Source organism: Lontra canadensis, unplaced genomic scaffold (genome assembly GCF_010015895.1).
Source record: "Lontra canadensis isolate GAN:19392208 unplaced genomic scaffold, GSC_riverotter_1.0 scaffold2, whole genome shotgun sequence".
NCBI classification, from domain to species: domain Eukaryota; kingdom Metazoa; phylum Chordata; class Mammalia; order Carnivora; family Mustelidae; genus Lontra; species Lontra canadensis.
The window spans coordinates 33,270,365-33,292,028 of record NW_022630996.1 but is presented as its reverse complement, the minus strand read 5'-3'; the positions used below and the strand labels follow the sequence as shown (position 1 = coordinate 33,292,028).

At 44.3% G+C, this 21,664-nt stretch overlaps 1 protein-coding gene across 10 annotated transcripts in view; it reads right to left on the bottom strand.

The window, feature by feature from the left end:
• The window catches only part of ELMO1 (engulfment and cell motility 1), a 521,237-nt gene that overhangs the window by 308,175 nt on the left and 191,398 nt on the right, over positions 1–21,664 (bottom strand). For 9 of the 10 annotated variants that reach the window (XM_032871418.1, XM_032871458.1, XM_032871410.1 and 6 more), the window contains 4 exons: positions 19,948–20,026; positions 14,129–14,179; positions 10,974–11,096; positions 9,227–9,358 (listed from right to left, as the gene is read on the bottom strand). In XM_032871418.1, the coding sequence (XP_032727309.1) occupies positions 9,227–9,358; positions 10,974–11,096; positions 14,129–14,179; positions 19,948–20,026 (385 nt within the window). Of the gene's footprint in view, positions 1–9,226; positions 9,359–10,973; positions 11,097–14,128; positions 14,180–15,196; positions 15,217–19,947; positions 20,027–21,664 lie in introns of those variants that run through there. The other variant, XM_032871495.1, reaches the window with a different exon arrangement.

Sequence of the window (21,664 nt, the reverse complement as noted above, 5' to 3'; positions counted from 1 at the left end):
CATGGCGCAGATGTAAATCACTGACCTGATGGAAATGGGAGGGACAATACATGCCCTCTGGCAAGAGAAGGGCAGAGGAAAAAAGGGGGTCCCCCTCCACCTCCCACTGTGAATGCTCACACCTGGGCTGCCCCTGGAAGCCACCCTGAGCCAGTTTTCACTGTCCTTCCGCAAGGGAGCCAGAGAGCAAAGCAAGATCAGCGAAGAAAATAATCCATATTCTGCATGGGACTTCTCAACTGTCTCTTTCCAGCACTAGGAAGAGCGATGAGGTTAACCAGAGAGAGAGGTGGCCCCATGACACTGTACCAACCTGAAGAGCCCACCTCGCAGGAGCTCTGTCCAAGTGACCTGCTCTGTGGGGTCCCTGATGGGAAATACAAACCAGTACCTGATCTTCCAGGTCTCTGCCAGAGAGAACTTCCCAGAGCTAACTTTTCTACACAGATAGTGACAACAAAGCTGTGGTCTTCACACTGAAAACCAAAGGGGAAGACAGCATGTGCCATGCTCTGCAGCACTTAACCAAAAACATCCATCGAAGACAATGCAGAGCCCACCCTGGCCGTGTAAGGACAGGACACTGGTTATCTTCTCTTCACCTGTAAGGAAGGAGTCCCTTGAAAGACATGACCTCTGTTTGCCAATCAAGGAAGTGAGCAACACAAGTGCCTGCAAATTTTTGCCTGAACTATTGGCAGCCTCAGAGAATGCCCTCGGTTGGCTGGCTCCATTCCGAATCCCACTTGCTGTTTGTTGGCACGAGAAAGGCAAATGCAGAGATAAAAGCAAAAAATAGTCCCTGAGATTCCACAAGGCTCACGTACTTTCTGTCATCAAGGCAGAAGTCTCAATGACATCTTTGAACATATAATTCAGGAAGTTGCTACTTACAAGAAAACGTTGAAAAATGATTCTATAAGATTCTATCCACTTGAGAAATGTGTATCAAGAATCAGCTCGGGGGCGCCTGGGTGGCTCAGTCGATTGAGGGTCTGACTCTTGTTTTTGGCTTAGGTCATGATCTCAGGGTCATGGGAGCGAGCCCCATGTTGGGCTCCATGCTCACTGGGGAGTCTGTTTAAGATTCTCTCTCCCTCTCCCCCTCTCCTCCCTGCTCACTAGCTACTGTGCTCTCTCTCTCTCCTTCTCACTCTCAAATGAATAAATGTTTAAAAAGGAAAGAAAAGGAAAAAAGGGGGGGAGGGAAGGGAAAGAAAGGAAAGGAAAGGAAAGGAAAAAGAAATAATTTCAGACTTCCCCAGATAGCTTTGTACCCCACCCCAACAATGCTGGTTTACTACAACTCCACTGGCAACTACTAACCCCTCCATGTTATTGCATCAAACATTTTAATTAGGTGTATTTTTAACTCAAAATACATTACTATTGTTTCTACAGTCAATATCCATTTAGCTTTTCCATTTCCAGTGCATTCTTTCCTGCATCTCTGTGTTAAGACAGAAGATAATACTAGATGTACAGACTATTGTACCTCATATAAAAGACCTCCATGATAGCTTAAGGAAAAAGAACTGAGAATGAAAGTCAGATATATATAAAAAAAAAAAAAAGGAAACAAACAAGAAAGTCAGATATATAGGTGCTTGATAAAAGCTCACCTGCCACAAACAACAGACAAATCTCAATTAATAGGGAGGCCATCTGTGCATCTTAGAGTTTTCTTAGCCCCTGAAAGGTCCCCATGAAGGCTAGTGACTCCCACCCTGCCCCAAGGAGATCGTAAGGCCCCTGTATTGGTCCTACAACTTCTGCTCTGCAGGCCCATAAGCAGAGCTGCAACGTCACTGGGTGTCCCAGAGGCTGTCTGTCCAAGTCTGGGGCAGGGGAAGGTGCGGGGTTCTGGTTAGGAGTCAACGGCTGTCGTTTAGCGCCATCTGGTGGCTGATTCTGCTCCAGCTTCCAGTTACTAAACAGGATTCCCCCAGCTCGTTTATACCCTGATGGAGCCAGAGTTGAAATGATTGGGACTGGGGCTTTGTGGCATTTCAGATGGGAACAGGGGCTGTGTGATCAGAACGGAGCAGGTTGCAGCATCCGTGAGCAGCCCACAGAAGACCAGGCTCCAAGGAACAGGCACAAGCAGTATCTGCCTGCAATTTCACCACCACACACGGGTCTCAGTCACGGGCAACCCCTCACCAACATCCCCCAGGGGTCTCTCGGGTGGAAGGGACTATCTGGGGCTGGACAGTCTGGCAAGGATTGGCCAGCGCTTCCCAGGAGAGCACCCCAGCCCACACAGGGACCTCCTGAATTCTATGTGACTGAAACTTGGAGAATTTCAATAAACAACAGTTAAAAAAAAAATTCATTGTCCTTTTGCTTTTATGAACTATTGTTCATGGGTCAATATTTATTTGAAAGCAAAATGCTTGGTTAGGAATACTATCCTAATTATTAAATCACTCACATGGGAAAATGTGTCTTACTTTACAAAAAACTGCTTTATCTTGTGGTTACCAGAGGTGGTTTGTTGCCAAGAGGGAGAGGGTTGAGGAGCTCCACAAAATTAGGTAAATGGCCAAATTCACTTTCTACAATTCCCACTCATATACTCCGGATTCTTACTAACACTGTCCTTGGACCCCAAGGGACTGAAGCACATTCTCAACAACAAAACTTCATGAGAAAGTCCTGTCACGAATTATGCAGAAATAGAAGCCAAGCCCACCAGAGGCAGGGCCTCCTCTATGATGGATACAATGAATGTGGACTGAAAATTCCCCTGATCTCAAGGATGTGGTATTTTCCGGGCACCAGCAATTTCGAGGCAGCCTCTGACTTCAAACAAATGAATGAAATCTCAGTAGGTTGTCCTGCTCCCCTGTGACTGTCCTGAGCAGTGTGCCAAGGGCTGGGCAGATGCCCTATTAGGCCTCACATGCTGTCAGCTCATCAACAGTGGAATTTCTCTTCCCCACTTACACGTACAGGCCACAGGGCTAAGAAGGAATGAGCCTAGAACCGCCTGGGATTCTCCTCTCCACGGCCCACCCCTGATTGAAGGCTCCCCAAGCCCTCAAAGTCCAGTCCATTCTGCTTCCCTGTCCTCTCCCTCCCTCCTGCCCCCTCCCCCCCACTGCTATGTCCTATGAAATTACTGCAAATCCTGAGATAATGAATACTGAGCCACTACTTCCCAGGGGAAGTACAGGGTGAGATGACTTCCCGCTTCTGGTGTCAAGACTTTGTCAATCAGTCAATACATAACCTTGCTTTTAAAAGACAATTTATTTAATATAAACTGTTGGTTCATTAACATGGAACTCACAGCAATGACACTGTAATGCACGCCTGACTTGCGTTTATCTAACCTGCATTTCCCCCCCATAAGGTGCATTTCGGCTCCATGCCCTTACAAACATCAAACAGCACTTCAGAAATATGCTTGGGGACCCCTTTAAACAGCAACACCTCCAAGACACAGATTTCAAACATCGAGGCCCTGGCTTGACTATGAAAAGGACCCCCATTTAGTGGAGGAGAGCTGAACCAAGAAGGGGGGAATCCCTCTTGTTCTGACCTCACATGGGCGAATGACAATGAAAGTACCCGGGAGTACTGATTTGGGGATTACAAATACATCTTAGCGAGTAGCTGAATTTGCAAATGCGGAATCCGTTAACTGTGAGGACTGAGGATTGACTGAACATTTCAAACCCCTTTGAATTGAAAATTCTCTATCATCTGTCTTCACTTGCAAAAGCCAACTCGACTTCTCTCCCCGTAAACCTGAATGTGCACCAGCGACGCATGTTTGCAGTGTCCCAAGCACATGGCTCTTTCACCAGTAACTCGTATTTTCAGCCACACATTTTCTCACTACCCTCCTGGCACGATTTACAACTCTCGCACCCCCATCACTGCCTGTCACAGGGTCATGGGACACTGTGTGATGCTGCAATAACAGTATCAATGGTAATTATAACATCGGCATAAATGCATCTGAATCCCCAGTCCTCTTGCTCTCTGCCAGGCACTCTGCTGTAGGGTCTACAAAGTATCTACTAATTTAATTCACACAACAAATTCACCAACAGAGACAACGCTTAGATCCCCAGATTAAAGATAAGGAAACCAAGACATGAAAACATCAAGTAATCTGCCCAGGCTACTGAGCCTGTGCGTGGGAGAGTCCGCAGTCAACCGCAGGGAGCCTGCGTTCAGAGCCCAAGTGTCATCCCCAGGTCACGCTCACAGTTACGGTTGAATTCTAGCAGCGTTTAGACCAGGAGGCTTCCTCCTGTGGTAGGGATGGGGATGGAGATGGAGGAAGACATGGGTAAACATGCATCTCACTTCATTCTCTGCCATCTGTATTTGAGAAAAAATATATTAAAATGACACCAAGCACTGCATATGCAATTACGTATAATTATACTTCTGTAAAGATGCATAATTATCTTCTATCATCTGGGAAAGTAGAAAACCCTCTAAAAATTTTAACATGAATCTGTATTAATCATTTTTTTAAATTTTTGGTATTCTCTGATCCTCTGATCCCTTGGGTCCTTGCTAAGATTAGAGGAACTGCCCTTCCCAGGGTTAGCTAATTCCTAGTGATAGGAAGCATGCATTACATAAGCAGACTCTCCAGTCCAGATCCCAAACCCCAACATCTCCTTTATCAGGGTTTTGCACTCTGGCCCACTGTCCCCTGCCCTCATCACCACAAGGTAGACAGCTAGGGGCAGTGCCTATGCTCCACAGTCCAATGAAATTATTCAAACCGGCCAACCTTAAACCTGCCTACCTTATCTTGCCTTGCTTTTTTCATGGAAACCACAACAAAGGCTCTTGTCCACATTTCCCCCTCATCCCTCTGTCTCTTGACGCCCCTCAGTGCTTGTCCCTGTGCCCCATGTGGTGTAGCGCACTCCCACTCTTGAGAACTATGAGTAAATACATTACGTCTTCTCCAGGTGTGGCCTCTCCATAACAAAACACAATCAAACCTACACTTCAAAAGAGAATCTTAATTCTGAAGTCATCTTTTTCTCATGACCTTTTTTCACTTCCACATTGTAGTCACTTTTCTCATTTAGGACAATCTGAAAATGTTAAGGGAAATATTTATCATAACTTCTCATATTAAAACATATTATACTGTTCAGAAACAGTTTAAAAATGAGTTTATTGGAGCACCTGGGTTGCTCGGTGGGTTGTGTCCAACTCTTGATCTCAGCTCAGGTCTCGAGCTCAGGGTCATAAGTTCAAGCCCTGCATTGGGCTCCACACCCAGTGTGGAGCCTACTAAATTCATTCATTCATTCATTTAAAATGAGATCATCTGGGGCCCAATCAAGCTAAAGGAATGGGAAAGCAAAGGCATTTAGGAAAAAAACAAAAACAACAGCCTTGTCCAACTTCAACATCTGCCTTGGTTCAAGGGCAATCACAAAAATGAACTACAGATATGTTCTTTGTAATGACTGTCCAACCGACCGAACAAAGGTAAAGTTCACAAATAGAGAAGCTACTAATCTGACATCAAGACAACCTCTGAAGGGTCTCTGGCCAGGAATGTAATTCTTCAGAGTATGAAAACCATTTTGCACAGTTCTTGGTCATTATAATCAATAAGGTACAGTTTGTATTCAGGTATTTCCCCAGTTTTCAAAATAAAGTATTCTAAATAAGGGAATCTGCCTTCCAGTGCCTTGAGAACTACCTGCGTCCTCACCCTCTTATTTCTAATAAGAACTAGCATCATCCCAGATAACTTGGACCCCTCCTCCCGCCTGGGCACCTGCAAGTCCCTTCTGCAACTAGAGAATCATTAACTGAGAGATCTTAGAAGATTAAGCAGCTTTGTTTTAGAAGCAGGTGCTTTCCTGTATTATGACAAACCATAATACACCATTTAGCCGCTTTAAATTGAGATTTCAGAATTATTTCATCAGAAGAATCTGCTCTGTGGGGAGGCTGTGCTGGGAAGGAATGTAAGGCCATCTGCCTTCTCAAAGGTGTTGTGCTTTATTACCCTTTAACAACTGCTCTGCTTGCCTTGTTGGAGCAACTGCCCCTTCTACTTTGGAAAACTGAAGAGGTTGCCTGTGATTTCCATGATATGTTTTCTCCAAAAAGCAAAGAAAGGAAGCACTATCAGATGACCTTTGATGACATTCCAAAGACCTTAAAATAGACAAACAGCTGCACAACTGAGGAACTGCTGCCCAAACAGGTTCAACAACTGGCCGGCTCGTCCAACGGCTGGTAACCAGGAAAGACAGAATTAAAATCTAGGCCTACTCGACTCCAAAAACCTGTCATTTAACATCTCCTGGGCACTGCCCACTTGGAAGACGGGAAATGATAAAGAACGATCTTCATCTTATGAATTAAACTTCTTTTCAACGAGATCCAAAAGATTATCCAAACCTCAATTGCTCCTAACAGGAAGGAGTTCATTAAGGGAACAGGCAAGATTATTCTCTTTCAGAAGCACAAAGAGAATTCTGCATCCGGGCAGCTTACAACCTCTAGAGATTTTACGGCTGGCTTCCAGCATTTTTGCACGATGGTCTCTAGGTGGCGCAACAAGCACGTGATTCCATTCACCAAGGCTTGTCTGTTTCAGGCTGACTGGGCATTCAAAAGTGAGTATCTCTGCTCCTCAAGGCTGTAGGAAATTCTCCACCATTAGAAATCATTACTAACTAGTCTTTCCAATTTCTCAACTCTTCTGATCAATAAATGATGCAAGCTCATGGCTTGGAAGAAATTTCAGGGGAAGGACTAAAACAGAAAACTAAAAAAAGAACCATGGAAAAATAAAGGAAACCAACACTCTCTTTTTGGTTATTCTAGGTTCCAGGTCTTTGCTTTTCCTAAAATGACTTTTCAAGTCCTTTGAAAGGAGGCCATATAAGAGCTAAAGCCTTAAAACCACATCAAATTAGCTTTCAGTTAAAAAATACATTGTTCTTCCTAAACTACTTGAAGCAGAACGCTCAGCAGACACTGAAAACTAAGACGGAGATACACTCTATTAGTCAGCTGTGGAAGGAATGAACACCACGTTAACACAGATGGAGCTACCCTGAGAAAAGTCACTCCGACTTTGGCTCATGAAATATTCTGATGACTTCACCTAGAACATGAAAATAAAAAGGGAGATGTTTCATACCTCCCACACCCATTACATATACCATTCCTAGAGATCTGTAATAATCCCAGGAACCTGTAATAATCTGAATCCCAGCAAGTGTTCTTCCCCCAATCTCCCCTCTCCCCTCCATCCTTCAGGCACACAGCCAGAAGGAGAAATGACACTGTGCATTTGGGGATCCAATTGTCCCCGACTAGGACGTGGGGCAGAGAGACACAGTGAGTCTTGGGGGCACTATGGATCAAGAACCAGAGTTCTGTGTTTTCTACACAGTTCAAATGCACTGGAAATCCAGGTGGTAGTGGAGGAAGACAATGAAATGGGAGTAACTCAAGCATAGCCTATACCCACGCTCTCCACTGGGACGGAGTATCAGAATCAATTGGGAGCATTTTGAAATACACATGCCTTGATCTCTTCCCAGGTGATTTTGATATGACTGGAGGGCAAGAGAGATTGGGTGATTTTGCAAAGCTTCGCACGTGATTTGGACAGGCCTCATTCAAGACACAAAAGTAAAACCTGGAAAAAAACTGGGTGGGGAAGTAGGACGTGAGCCGCGTGCACACTCCTCAGCTATATCCCCAATAACTGCTAACACACAGGTGGGTGACAGCAGGGCGGGGACCACCTGTTAGCCTTGACCACCAATACACTTCAAGTATAGGGAGCTCTCACCTGGCCTCTTGGCCATGACACTTCCTGCTAAAATTTTTCAAAAAATAGATTCTACTAAAAAATTTAAATGGAATGTCAAAATGCAAGATATGATGATATAAGAATGATATCACAGTACCTCTATAAAGTAAGTTGCAAAGCAGAATACATTTGACAAGTATTCTTATTAGAAAAGACATATTAAGACTATCTACATAAAAACAATAAATAATCAGATTTTTTTTTAAATTTAGGAAACACTGGATAGATTAAAAAAAATAGCCACTCTGATCCACTGGGCTAAAGTGGAAATGACTCAGTGTGGAAAACAAATTGGTAAATATCAACAACCTTAAAAAATAAATGCCACAAATTTATCCTAATAACATGATCATGGATACATGTAAATACTGGGCGGCAAAGATGTCAATTTCAGACTTAGAGTAACTTTCAAAGACTGAATTACTCAGCAAGAGGGTTTGGTTACATACACTGTAGTCCATCCCAAAAATGAAAAACTCCTCAGTAATGGGAAACAATACATGTTAACATGGAAACATTTCCAAAGACGATCCCCATGAAAGACAGGGTTTCCCAAATAACATACAAAGCGTGATACGTATATAAAGATTAATATGTGTGTGTGTGTGTGTGTGTGTGTGTGTGTACTACAGAAGAGTGTTTATTTGCAATGATAAAGTAATGCCTAATGATTTCTAATCACTGAAGCCAAAATCTCATTTTTGGCCACTTAAGAAGCCAGCCAAAATGGAAACCTAATTTTACACCCTCAGATGTTGACATTCATTAGCTCAAAGTCACGGGAGAAATGTCACGGTGATAAAGGCCAGAATGGAACCCAAGTAGAAACAAAACAACAGATTACGTTCAGGACAAGCAGTGTTCTGATTTGCAAACTGAAAAAAAGGAAATCGAGGAGCTGTCTTACTAACGTCCGTAACAAGACAAAAACTTTCAGGAAAGGACAAATTGCGTAAATCTCATTGTGACTACGTTTCAGGAGACCCTCAATTTGATTTTGATAGGAAATCCATGTATGTCAGTGATCCAAACAGTAACCCAATAATAACATCTATCCCGCAGTTGCCATCACCCATTTATTTCCAATAGAACCTGAAACATCTTGTGATGCAGAGTTAATGAAATCTACATGCATTCCGGGCTCACTACACTTAATCAGAACTGAATAAACAAACTCCGTATTAGTCACACTTCGGCAAGCTATTCCGCTGCACTGCAGCCAGAAGAGATTTTCACGGGATCCTGCTGAAACCAGCTAAACATCTGGAAAATGGGGAAACTATTCCGCGAGGCGCTAGAGGACCACACGCTTGGAGGAGACATAGGTTTCTGCGGCTGAGGTCAGACCCCTGATGTTGGAAGGAGAGCGCTTACTGGAGATAGCTTACTTACAATGAAGCCAAGTTTTTTATAATCCCGGGTATACATGGACTTGCGTTTCTCCATGCTGCCACTGCTGTTATTAGGTTCAGACTCTGCATCAAAAGCGATTCTTCGAAGTTCAAATATGATGTCCCTCTGAGCCTGAAGGCGTTCGGGAGAAAAAAGAGAGGAGGGAAGAGCTGCTTTCATTGAGTGACATTACAGATATTCCCTCTTTCCCCAGGATCTAAACGAATCACTGCTTTCAGGCCGAAGGAAAACAGATGAAAGGCAACGGATGTCCCAAGTTAGGGCTCCGCATCGTTCCCCGCCACTCTCCCTGCTGGCCAGCCCCGGCTTCATCCCACGATTATCCTCACGGCCAAGTCGTTTGGAATACTTCGGTCAATTACCTAGAAGTTCAAAATGGTGTCCCAAATATGATGGAAGTCTTGGGTCTGGGGATTTCCACACTGGTTGAGCCAAAGTGAGAGGCACGTGCAGGTTTTACAAACAGCGTTCAAGTGACAAGGGATCTCTACCACCACTAAGAAGTGACTACATGGAAACAAACCCTTAAAAAATGGCTACAACGGTAAATATTTGGCTACGTCCATTTTACCACAATAAGAAAAAAAAAATATATATATATGTATATATGTTTTCAATAAATAGAAGGAAGTATTTCCAAACGGGGAGGGCCGTTCCACATTAAGATGCAAGGCCTTCCGTCACTAGAAGTGGTAAGCTGACAGTCTCCTCTCTCTGGGATGATTACACTTGGCCTTGCCAAAAGTCCGGGGCACGTTGGACAGCCTCTCCAAGCCTCTCCATCATTCTTAATCGCGTGGCCTCGTGCCATGGACGCAGGGCTGCGGCAGTTACACGCTCCCCATGTGGGGCTCACATCTGTGATAGATCAGGCCCTCACGTGCCAGTAATGAGTGTTTTCCTTTCCAAAGCTGCAGCACTGCTTAAGTTGAAAATGGGTTACGGCAGGGCCCCCAGCTGTTTCCTCTCAGTCTGTCCTCACACAGTAAAGTTCCCCCAAAGCCTTTTGGATGGAGGCATAACTTTTCACACACAACCACCAGAGGCCTACAGAGAATTAAAACAAATAGCCAACTGACACAAACGCAAGCCCAGGAATCAGGTGTAACCTAGGAACCGCCCCCCACCCCTTTCTCGGCACTGAGCACTGGAGAATGGAAATTAATTCCTCCAGCTGTATCAGAATCACACAGGGCAACCAAATGGCCCAAGGTGTCTGGGAACTTGAGTCCAAAGCCATTACCATCGCAGGTATTGGGACCAAGGGCCAAGATTCATGACCATGTGACATTAGGCTTTCTTATCCAACAAAGGAAAAATATGCATGTGTTTGATGTATAATGAAATAATTCCATCTGCTTTGTTCTCTGAGCCCAAGTTCACTTAAATTTTAAACACATCCACCCCCACCAAGTTCTGGGGTATGTCCATTAAGGGTCTGACTTCAGCTCAGGTCATGATCTCAGGATCCAGGGATTGGGCCTTGAAAGAAGCTCCCTGATCAGTAGAGAGTATGCTTCTCCCTCTGCCCCTTCCCCTGCTCTTTCTCAAATAAATTTTTTTAAAAACCTCAAATATATATATATATATATTTTTTTTTTTTAAGATGATAATAAAACAATATCATCATCTACAAATTCCTGGTTTGGTAGTAGTCCAATAAAAGATCTTTAATAACCACTTTCTCTCCCCTATGCGCTTTTGCTGCTGTCTTGTTGGCACTTACCTGGTCCTGGGGGTCCATCTTGGTCATCATCCTGTCTTCCAGAAGGTTAAAGGTAAGCACCTGAAGCACGTACAGCTGGTGTGCCATTTCATTGTTGATGGCTCTCTGAGCTCGGATGACATGCTGGGGAGATGGTTCAGAAATAATGATTTTTTTTTTTTAAAGGAAGAAAAAGCCAGCAACAATTAACCCCTGTCATTATGCCAAGAAGAACCCCAGAAGTCTTCACTTGGAGGCCCGGGAAATGTAGGTCTATGGGACCACCCTTCAGAAGAAAGGTGAGGATGTCAGTGATCTTGGAGCTTTTCTTTATATTCCAGGGCCCAATAAAGTTCCTGATGGTTAGGCCAGAATCCAGGTAAAGACCTGCTCTGTACAGCAGGGAGCAAAAGAAAGGCACTGGAAATGCACAGGTGACTGCAGCTCTATAAACCAAAAAAAGCATGCCTGATGTGAGAGCATCCTGAAGAGAGCTGTGGATTTCTACAACAGAAGCCTTCCATGCACGCAGCAGAGGAACAAATCGTGTGCATGTGTTGTAAGCAACTTTGCCATCCTTTTACCCTACAACTGTCTCCAACAGGTGATCCAGCTTCTAGGTGGAGAAATGTTTTAGAAGCAACACAAAAGAAAGCAAAGTATGAATCAGGCCTGCAGCTCATTCACCGTGGCAACTATCCAGAGAACACCACCACCACAGGCAATGAGCTAATTCATGTGCACAACTTTGCTCTCCTGCTAACAATTAAATGAAAAACAAAATGACCCTTCCCCTGAGAAACAGAACCAAAATGGAACAAATGGAAAAGAAATGGCAGGAGACTAGACATGGGGGCCTTTCCCCCAACTGGAGCGAGGTCAGAAAGGAGACTGAACACTTGGCCTAACATACGTCTCCTCTAGCAGAGAATAAGGTTTTGCCTTAAAAACGCCAAAGGACGGGGTCAATGTGATAGTTTGAATGTGCTATACCCAACCACATCCTGCCGTCTAAAAGAACTTTCTCGAGGTGTCCCAAAGCCAGCATGCACTTGGACTCCACACCCTGGCTCTGAGTACCATGTCAAAAGAGCCAGTTAAAGAAGGAGAAGGGGAGGGGGCACCTGCGTGGCTCAGTGGGTTAAAGCCTCTGCCTTCGGCTCAGGTCATGATCCCAGAGTCCTGGGATGGAGCCCCACATCGGGCTCTCTGCTTAGCAAGGAGCCTGCTTCCCTTCCTCTCTCTCTGCCTGCCACTCTGCCTACTTGTGATCTCTGTCTGTCAGATAAATAAATAAATAAACCTTTAAAAAAAAAAAAAAAGAAAGAAAAGGAGGAGGAGGGGTCGGGAGAAGAATGAGAAACGGAAAAAGTCACTGAACCAAGGTAACGGGGCTGATGGGGGTGGGAAGCTCAGCGGTGAGATGGGGAAAGGCATGAAACGCCATATCCTCCCAATTTCAGAACAGAATGTTAATTCAGAGTATATGTTTCGTATCCAAGGTGTATAGGCCATCTATTTTATTAGCAACTCAAAAGTATCTTCACTCCAAGTTTCTGCCTGAGGATAGCAGCTTGGAACTTCCAGCCATCGAAGTCTCATAGGAGAAGTCCCATGGAAGCCAACTGATCTTCTAGGCACGGGGGCTACAGTCATTCCACCTGGCCCATCTCCCGGCATTCCAACTCCGACTGCCACACCCAGGTAAGAACAGCAGGCTAGGACCTTAATGTAACATCTCTCACCTTTCGTCTTTCCACCCTCCTCCTGTCCCACAGATACCTTCACTGAACCACGCTCTAAATACTGCGCTTTCTGCTCGCACTAAGAACCACGATAAAGATTAACCGTATTATGAATCCTCCTGCAACTTCTACCAAACCATTCTTGGACCAAGAACCTATCCGAATGCTTTACCAACACCCACTTCATAGCCCAGGTGCAGGGGGAGAAGTATATCATCCCCGAAGAACTGGGGTACCTCTTTTATCAAACAACGAAAATTACACTCATATGTTTCTTTTTATTCTTGTCAGCCAGGAAATTCAAAATCAAACTCGATGACAAACTGTAGTCATTGCTATTGGCTTTGGATTCTAGAATATTTATTATGTTTGCCCTCATAAGGTTTTTAATTTTCAACAGCCTCACTGTATTGGAATGTGTGTGTGTGTGTGTGTGTGTGTGTGAGTGAGTGCGCATACGTGCGCGTGTGTGCGTGTATGTGTGTGTGATTGTAAGCTAGTGGAACTCCTCTTTGAAATCACAGAAACAGAAATTGCCTCTTTGGTAAGCTGGGAATCAATCACATGTGCTTCTTTCAGTCTTTGGTTAAAGTCAAATAGAGGGTAAGGCCTCAGGAAATCATGCCATTTGATTTATTTCTAAACATTCGCCACATAAAATGCTGGACTTCTTTTCCACTGACGTTTCAGGTCATTTGCACATGGCAGTTAACCAGTGGGTTCCATGTATGTCTTTTCTGTCTGTCTCTTGCAAAGGGGCCCAGGGAAGTGATGGTCAGAATTTCAGAGCCTCTGTCAGTCTGACAAGCCTCCAGTTAGCTTCTTCATTAAAAGCAGTGTGAGCTCACACCAGTGGATTTTTTTTTAAATCATAGAGCCCCTGATTTCCTAAATGCAAAGCTAAGGTGATGTTGAGGAGGGTGACTGGGTGGCTCAGTCCATTAAGCATCTGCCTTCGGCTCAGGTCATGATCCCAGGGTCCTGGGACTGAGTCCCACATACGGCTTCCTGCTCAGCAGAGAATCTGCTTTCCCCCCCGCCTGTGCTCTCTCTCTCTTCCTCATGTTCTCTCTCTCACATAAATAAATGAATAAATAAATAAATAAATAAAATCTTTAAAAAATTAAAATATAAAGTGGCAGTGAGTGTAATAAACCTGGCCCACTGGGAGAGATTACTACTCCTTCCTGCCAGAATGTCTTCCCAGGGCAGTTCCGGACACCCCTCCTTCCAGTCCTATAAGACCGTTCCTGTGGGAAAGCCTCGTTCATTCCAGTTCCAAAAGCATACTTCTTCCTCCTTGCTAGTTACTACTGCTCATCACAGAAGCAAGTCACAGAACAAACCACAAACTGAAGCCGCAAGGGGAGATAAATGAATGCCCAGAGCCATTCCTGCCCAACAGGGTGGTCACACTGCACGCGTACTCACTGTTAAAATGATGGAACGCAGCTGCTTCTGAGCCAAAATATTCGCCATCTCCTGTTGATGAAAAACACACCCACACAAAACCTTAGGTTAGAAAAACACATTTCAACATGGCCTCACATGACTTTATCCTGGGGGTGCTACCTAACTGGATATCAGCAGTATTTCTTACGGAAGAACAGACTCGAGCAGGCAGAAGTATTCAAATTGCTCTTTGAATATTCTGTTTGGACAACAGAGCTTTGTCCAAAAGCAAAGGAAGGAAATCTGGCACCCGCAAACTTCTCGTTTTTTTAGGAATTTCCTCCTTCCAGGAAAAAGTGAGCATGGAATAAAAAGCAAATACTCTGGATAAAGGCAATGGTTCTCTATTCAAAAGGCTCATCCGCTTTTCTTAGACTATACATGTGCAGAGAGGTTTACTAGGAAATGTGCCTGCACCAAGGAGTCCCCCAGTGTTGGAGCACCATCACTTTAAGTCTCCAAGTCTTCCAAGAGCCACATCATCTTAATTTGTGCAAAACCAAAGCATGAGTGGTACGTACCCCAAGGCTTGAAAATAGTCTACACAAGTCAACTGTATGGTGCTTTAGGAAGGGACAAATATGGAGCAGGGACTCCAAGAATCCACACTCCACATTGCTAGGACTCATTTCTGTAAGTTGTATTTGGGGCTTTGGCCCACCTAGCACAGAGGATTTGCAGGTGACTTTAGTAAAAGAAATGATTCACAGATACTCTTTCTAAATATCGAGCCATAGATATGAAGCTGAAATTATCAAGTTGGGTACAACCTTGGTGCAAACATTGTAAGTTAGTGGAAAAAATACTGCTCATATTCAGGAAGGCACTTGAGTGTTCTTTTGGTGGGGAGGGGCTGGATTTTAGAGTTAGAGTTGCTGCTCTTCCTGAGTAGAGAAGAAACTAGGCTACGATTCGAAACCACAACCATGAATTCAATCACGGTGAAAATAAACTCGCAGGAAGCAAGGAGAGCCCAGACACGCGGGCGGGAAGTGTGAGGGGGGACACGCAGGCAAGTGGGGGCAGGAGCAGAAGGTGGGGACTTACAGTCAGAGGACAATCAAGGATGTCAACACTGCTCTCTACACCAACCTAAGGGCGCCATCGCCACCACAGAAAGGAAAGCAAGCAGGAGAGAAGAAGGGATGGAAATTCAGAGCACTCTGTTAGCAGTTACAACTTGATGTTAACACCCCTGCTCACCCACTGCCTGGGGGAGAAAAGTGCACAAATACCGTGAGGTGTTTCAAGACACCTTCCACTCTGCTGACAACAGGAAAGCAAGGACAATGACACATTCAGAAACAAGGGAAATGGCAATCTGGAAGGAACCTGTCTTTCCATGGTCCCCAGAAAGTGGAGCTTGCTTCCAAAAGCAAATAGAAAGGTCCACTTTTTCTCCCGGACCCAATGAAAAACAAAGGGCCCAAAGGATCCTATGGATCTTTTCATTTATTTTATTTTATAAAAAATGAAATTACTGCCTGGCACATAAATGAAAAGAAAAAGAAAAATATTCTCCGTGCCTATTTTAGCCTATTGAGTTTTGGAATTTTAAAATAAGTTAGAAGGGACAATATAGTTTCAATATGTACAGCAATTGTTGTAATTATCTTTGACATTGTTTCTCTTCTTTGTAAGACCACGGTCGCCTTAGGGGCACAGAGACTGTCCTTTTCATCTTTGTGTTCCTGTGCCCAGAGCACTATGTCTAACACAGAGCAGACAGTAAATGTTTGGTGGAAAATCAAAGAGTAATTTCTACTACCCTCCTAAGGAACATAGAAGCTTGGTCAGAGAGAAAATAGAAAAATCCTTGTGTACATCATGTATTTGTTGGTGTTCAATATTAGAAAACAGTCTGAGTAAACTTGAGGCTCCATGGAGAATATTTTATACCATCGAGATGATATAAAAGTATAGATAGATATAAATATGGATAGAGGGATACTGACATGGAAAGATATTCACAAAATCTTGTTTAGTTTTAAAAGCAGTAAAAAAACAGCTAAACAGTCCAAGTAGTATGATTCCACCCTGTGAAGAAAGTTATGTAGGTAGAAGAGTCTTTGGCCAGAACAAACCAGGGCTACACAATGTGACTCACTGTGAGGGTTCTCTGCTTGGGGCATGCACTTAGAGTCGTCTTTCAAACTTCCTCCTCTGAATCTATATTTTCTGATTTTACCACCAAATCTTTTAACTTGCAAAAAGGTTTTTTAATAATGCTTATGAAAATCATAAATACATGTAGAGAAATTTGGAAGGGACCTCACCAACATGCTCGCTATGAGAACAGTAATATAATGGCAAGGAGTTGTGAGGGAAAGGATCCATTTGCCCCATCTCTGCAAAACAAACACTCCTTCCCTTCATTTGTGCAGAAAAAGGGAGAATGTCCCACATCCAGGAGGCGGGGAAGCAGGATGTTCCGCTCCACCCCCTTACCGGAAAGCCCCCAGTGGAGCATGGCAAAGCGGGAAGTTCTACCCCAGCTCTCAACACATCCGACCCTCTACAAACCCCATGCTCTCTCAGTAAGGCCCACTGAGTCAATGCAAAACAGAACTATCACTCCAGCCTGCCCGCCAAGTAAAAATATCTGACCATGGTGGTATTTTTCTTCAGTAAAAGCAGAAAGAGGTGTTTCAAATCCATCCATCCAAATTCATTTCATACATTTTGAAAAATAAAGAAAAACCCAGATAAATGGAGTCCTACCAATGGTGCCTGGCCCAAAGTTGGGAAGAGAAGTTGAAACAAATGAAATTTTTTCACTGAAGTGGAATTTATCCAATGTCCTAAGGCTTTAAAAAAAAAATAAACAAAGCTGTTCCTGTAAATCCAATAAATAAATGTTTAGATTATGTTTTAATCGAATTGGAGTGAGAAAACGGGCTTGGTGTCTTTCAGGCTCCAGGGAGTTCTTCACTCAGCAAATACCAGAGAATTCTCTGGGTAACGCCTCCCGCACCATGGGGTGCTCCCCAGAGCACAGCAAGGCCTAGGCGGGACTCTGAGCGGCTCCTTCCCTTCCCTACTCCCTCGGACTCTCAATTTCCACTTTTGAAAAGAGGCAAAATAAGGCTTTCCAGTGATAGAAGAATAAATTGAAATAAGGCACAAAGCACTGAACACTGAGCTTGGCACAAGGCAAACTCTCCAAGTATCATCACGGATGGCAGGCTTTGCTAAATTTTCCTCTTTACCCCCAAAATTCAGAATGTTTAATTTCCCACAAGAAAAGCTGGTAACAACACAGGATATATGCCACATGACACCCCCAGTTAGCATGGTATTCTGCTTTGCAGGTTCCACTAACCTTCAGAAAATAACATCAAACTTTTCTTCAGTATGAACTTGAAATCAGTTTTTTAGAGCCAGCTCTTGCTGAACTCACTGAAAAATATTTTTTAAATTAAAAATCAAAATACTCCTTGTCTTGACAAACAATAGGCACTGATTCATCTTTAATGCAACACAATTTAAAAAGCTCAAGTTAATTTTCTGTGTTGTTGCTATTCTTATTTCAAAGGCTAAATTAGAGTCTAGATATGCTGCTATGTGATTACAGACACCCATCTTTCTTAGTTGGATTGTTCTCCTAAATTATCCAATGTTATTAGACTATCCTTTGTGATTTATTATCTTTACAGCAATAGATTGCCAATCGGTGTCATCTCAGTCAGATATTTCTAATTTTCAAAAAATAAATTTTGAGGGGCACCTGTGTGGCTCAGTGGGTTAAAGCCTCTGTTTCAGCTCAGGTCATGATCCTGAGGTCCTGGAATGGAGCCCTGAATCGGGCTCTCTCCTCAGCGGGGAGCCTGCTTCCTCCTCTCTCTCTGCCTGCTTCTCTGCCTACCTGTGATCTCTCTCTGTCAAATAAATAAATAAAATCTTTTTTAAAAAAATGTGATTCACAGAATCCAAACCTAATGTTATACTGATATGCCATTATGTTTCACGGGGATGGTTACTCTGGAGTCAGCACAGATTGGCATCTGGCTCTCGATTTCTCCATGGTCGTGTGAAACTAATTCAGTAGATTAACAATAGTTCTTGGTGTAAGAGGCAGAAGCAAAGTGTACGTATCTTACTGATGTCTAGATCCAGGGATCCAAATCATAGCAACTGGGGTGGGCATGAGTTTTTGTTTCCTCTAATCCAAGCTCTTCATAGGCGAAACAAAAAGCCCATGAGGTCAGACCAGATGGCAGCTACCAGTTGAGCCAGGTGTCCTTGGTCCCACCAGCAGAAGAAGGATCAAGCTTCTCCAGGGCTATGTCAGGAGTGCAAGCATATGAGCCTGCTGTCAGGCAGTTTGCTGAGCTGCTGGAAGTTATCATGAGGCCAGCATTTAGATTTAGATACAAAAAGAACAGATCCGGGGGCGCCTGGGTGGCTCAGAGGGTTAAGCCTCTGCCTTCAGCTCGGGTCATGATCTCAGGGTCCTGGGATCGAGCCCTGCATCGGGCTCTCTGCTCAGCAGGAGGCTGCTTCCCCCTCTCTCCCTGCCTGCCACTTTGCCTGCTTATTCTTTCTCTCTCTGTCAAACAAATAAATAAAAATCTTAAAAAAAAAAAAAAAAAAGGAACAGACCCACCTAGGATTTGACCTGCAAAACCATACTTAAAAATCCATCCTGGAGCATAAGGCTCCAGGCTCCGTCAGAGACACAACCCAATACACAGGAAACAATAAAGTCACTCTAGTCGTGCAGACATAGCCCTAGGAATGAGCAAACAATTCTGAATGGAAAACAAACCAGAAACCCTCACATTTAGTCACTGAGGTTTAAAATCCTTGGCGATGATATAATAAAACAAAACAAAACAAAAAAAAAGGAATTCTCGAGTGTTCAGGGTTCAGTAGCATGCTAGCTTCTAAATTCTTCTAAAACAATTTAGTGGTAACTGTCACAGAGCTCCCAGTACACTTTCTACTGGTTGGAAGATCTCATATTTCCACCCAGTTTTTAAGTGAAGTGAATTGTGTGACCAAGGTACATGGTCTATGCTATGTTGATGGGGAAAAAAAAAAAATGAACGGACTTTGAAGGGCAAGCTATATTCCAAGACACACAAAATTCCACTTCTTCTACACCCCCTCTACAAGGATCTTTTACCTCATTGCAGAAGAACCACAGAACCATAGACAAAGGAGAGTATCAAAGGATGGGTTTCACATGGGTACATTTAAGGGGTTCCCTTCTCTTGTGTGCACAGAGAAAGGGAAATGGGTTGATCACTCCCCTCCCCACATACAGATATGGACAACAGAAATATCATGGAGCAAAGACCCTCCCTGACTTAGGAATAATTATCTCAACCAGGGGCAGCGAACTGTGTGGTCCTCCTCCTGTCCTTTCCATCTTAACTTCTGTGGGCAAAGCGGGACACCTCTCGGGGTTTCAGTGTCTTCATCAGGAAAATAGGGACAATACCTCATTGCCCTAGGGAGCATTCAATGGCATGACAGAAGATCTCAGGGCTTCTACCTCTGCTGTCCCCAAAGCAGAAAGGTTTTCATCTTTTTATGTTGCGAGCTCCTACGTTGGGTTTCCTTTGATGCAAGGGCTCTGCCTCTGGAACATTCCTAGCATTCTTCCTAGGACAAGGGCTTGCGCATCTCCACCTACTTCCCACTGGATCTGTGAATGACTCCAGGCTGGCCAGCCAAGCTCCCGGGCAGCGGGGAGGCCCAAGGAATCCCCAGGATGGGAAGGGGAGGGCACTCTCTGCCCCCAAATTTGCCAGCCCTGAGTACAGTCTTAGGACCAAAGAAACGCAACTTACCTGCCTTCTCTCATCGGGGGCCTTCAGGAATAGTGCATTAATCACTGCAATGGTATAGGTTTGGATTTCTTGATCTGTCCTGTAAAGACCCAGAACAATACAGAAAGTCAGAATAGGCTACCTCTGAGTCAGACCATGATAAAGGTCATGATCTCCCCCACAAAAAAAGATGAGAGAGAAAGGTATGGCCCAGAAAATGCAGCTGGCAACTGAGTGAGAACATATTTCAACCATCATAAGGAAGGACACACCATGGGGGGGGGAGGGGCATTACTATTACTAGCTTGACGATACATGGCTGAGCGGAGATCACGTAGGAAGTCCAGGCAGTCAGCCGGCTCGCCCCTTCTTCTCTAATAGGCTTAAATACATGAACCCAGGGGCTGTACGTGTGGTTGTGAGGTTGGGGGGGGATGGGGGCTATGATTTTCTGTCTGATGCATGAAGTATATCTGGGACTGGACTTGGGTATCCTTCCCCCCCGGACTTATTATAAAGGAAACTCCTTTGTCTCCATGGCAATGCTAGTACATAGTCTAAAAATCTACTCCCAAATAAAAACTTTTTTAAAACGAAAAGAATCAGTTTTTATTTGTGAAATTTGCAAAACTGCTTTTCACAGAAGTGAAATCAGAAATTCCAAAGGAAACAAGAATCTCATAGAAGCCATGTGGTAAATGGTAAATAAGAAGGACCCGAGACAGAAACAAGGAGCAGCCGGTGAGCTACACTCGGAGATCATTTCAGGAGAGGCCAAGTGTAGAACACAGCCTTCGGCAGGATGGAATCCAAACCCCAGTGCCCCGCAGGCTGGCTGTGTGGCCTTGCACGAGGTTGGAGGGGGGTGTCCCCAAAACAGTTTCCTCATCTGGAACACTGGGGAAGAACACACTTATTTTAAGGCGCTGCTTTTAGGGTAAAATTAGTTAATGTATATAAAACCCTCAGCACGGCACTTGCCAGATTAGAAACCCTGCACTCTAGCAGAGCACACTGTGAACGCACAAGTATGCCCTTGAGACTGAGAGAAAAGACACGGGCTGTAGAACTTAAACATTTTACATTCAGGGAAATGTGAATCTGGTATTATTTCGAGAGCGGTTTCACACAAAAGCATCATTTTAGATCATGGGCTCCTTTTCCCTGAGGCCACAATCCACAGCTTGTGTGACTTAAAATTTTACAATCTGGTCACCCACCCCACCCCCCAAATGAAGGCAACATCTAACACACTTCAGTAGATTTGCCTTATAAACACAACAGCTAATGTTTCTGGTACATGGAGAACTACTGACTGTTCCCGCACATCCCCAGCCTGCATCCCCAGCCCAAGCCAGGCCAATCAGATTTCCTCCTGAGAACGTGTAAATGCAATGTGAGAGACCAGGGATGGCAGTTACTGGGAGCCAAGTCACACCGGTGTCAACCAGTGCACTAGAGGAAAGGCCTGTTGTGGCCGCTCCAAGGAGGCCACACTTTCTGTCCTTCTCAAGGCTTGGTTACTTAAGTTGTTCCTGGGGTCTATAAAGTCCCCCCGGATCCTTTCAATGAATTCCCTGTTTGTGTAAGCCACCTCACGGGGCTTGTTGCCCACGTGCAACTCCACATCCTTTAATTTATGAGAAGCACTGTACAGTGGTGTCCTTCTCAGGGACAACCTTACTGATTGCCTGAGTGGAGAGAAGGGAAAGAGCCCCGAAGCCCGCAGCCTGCTAAG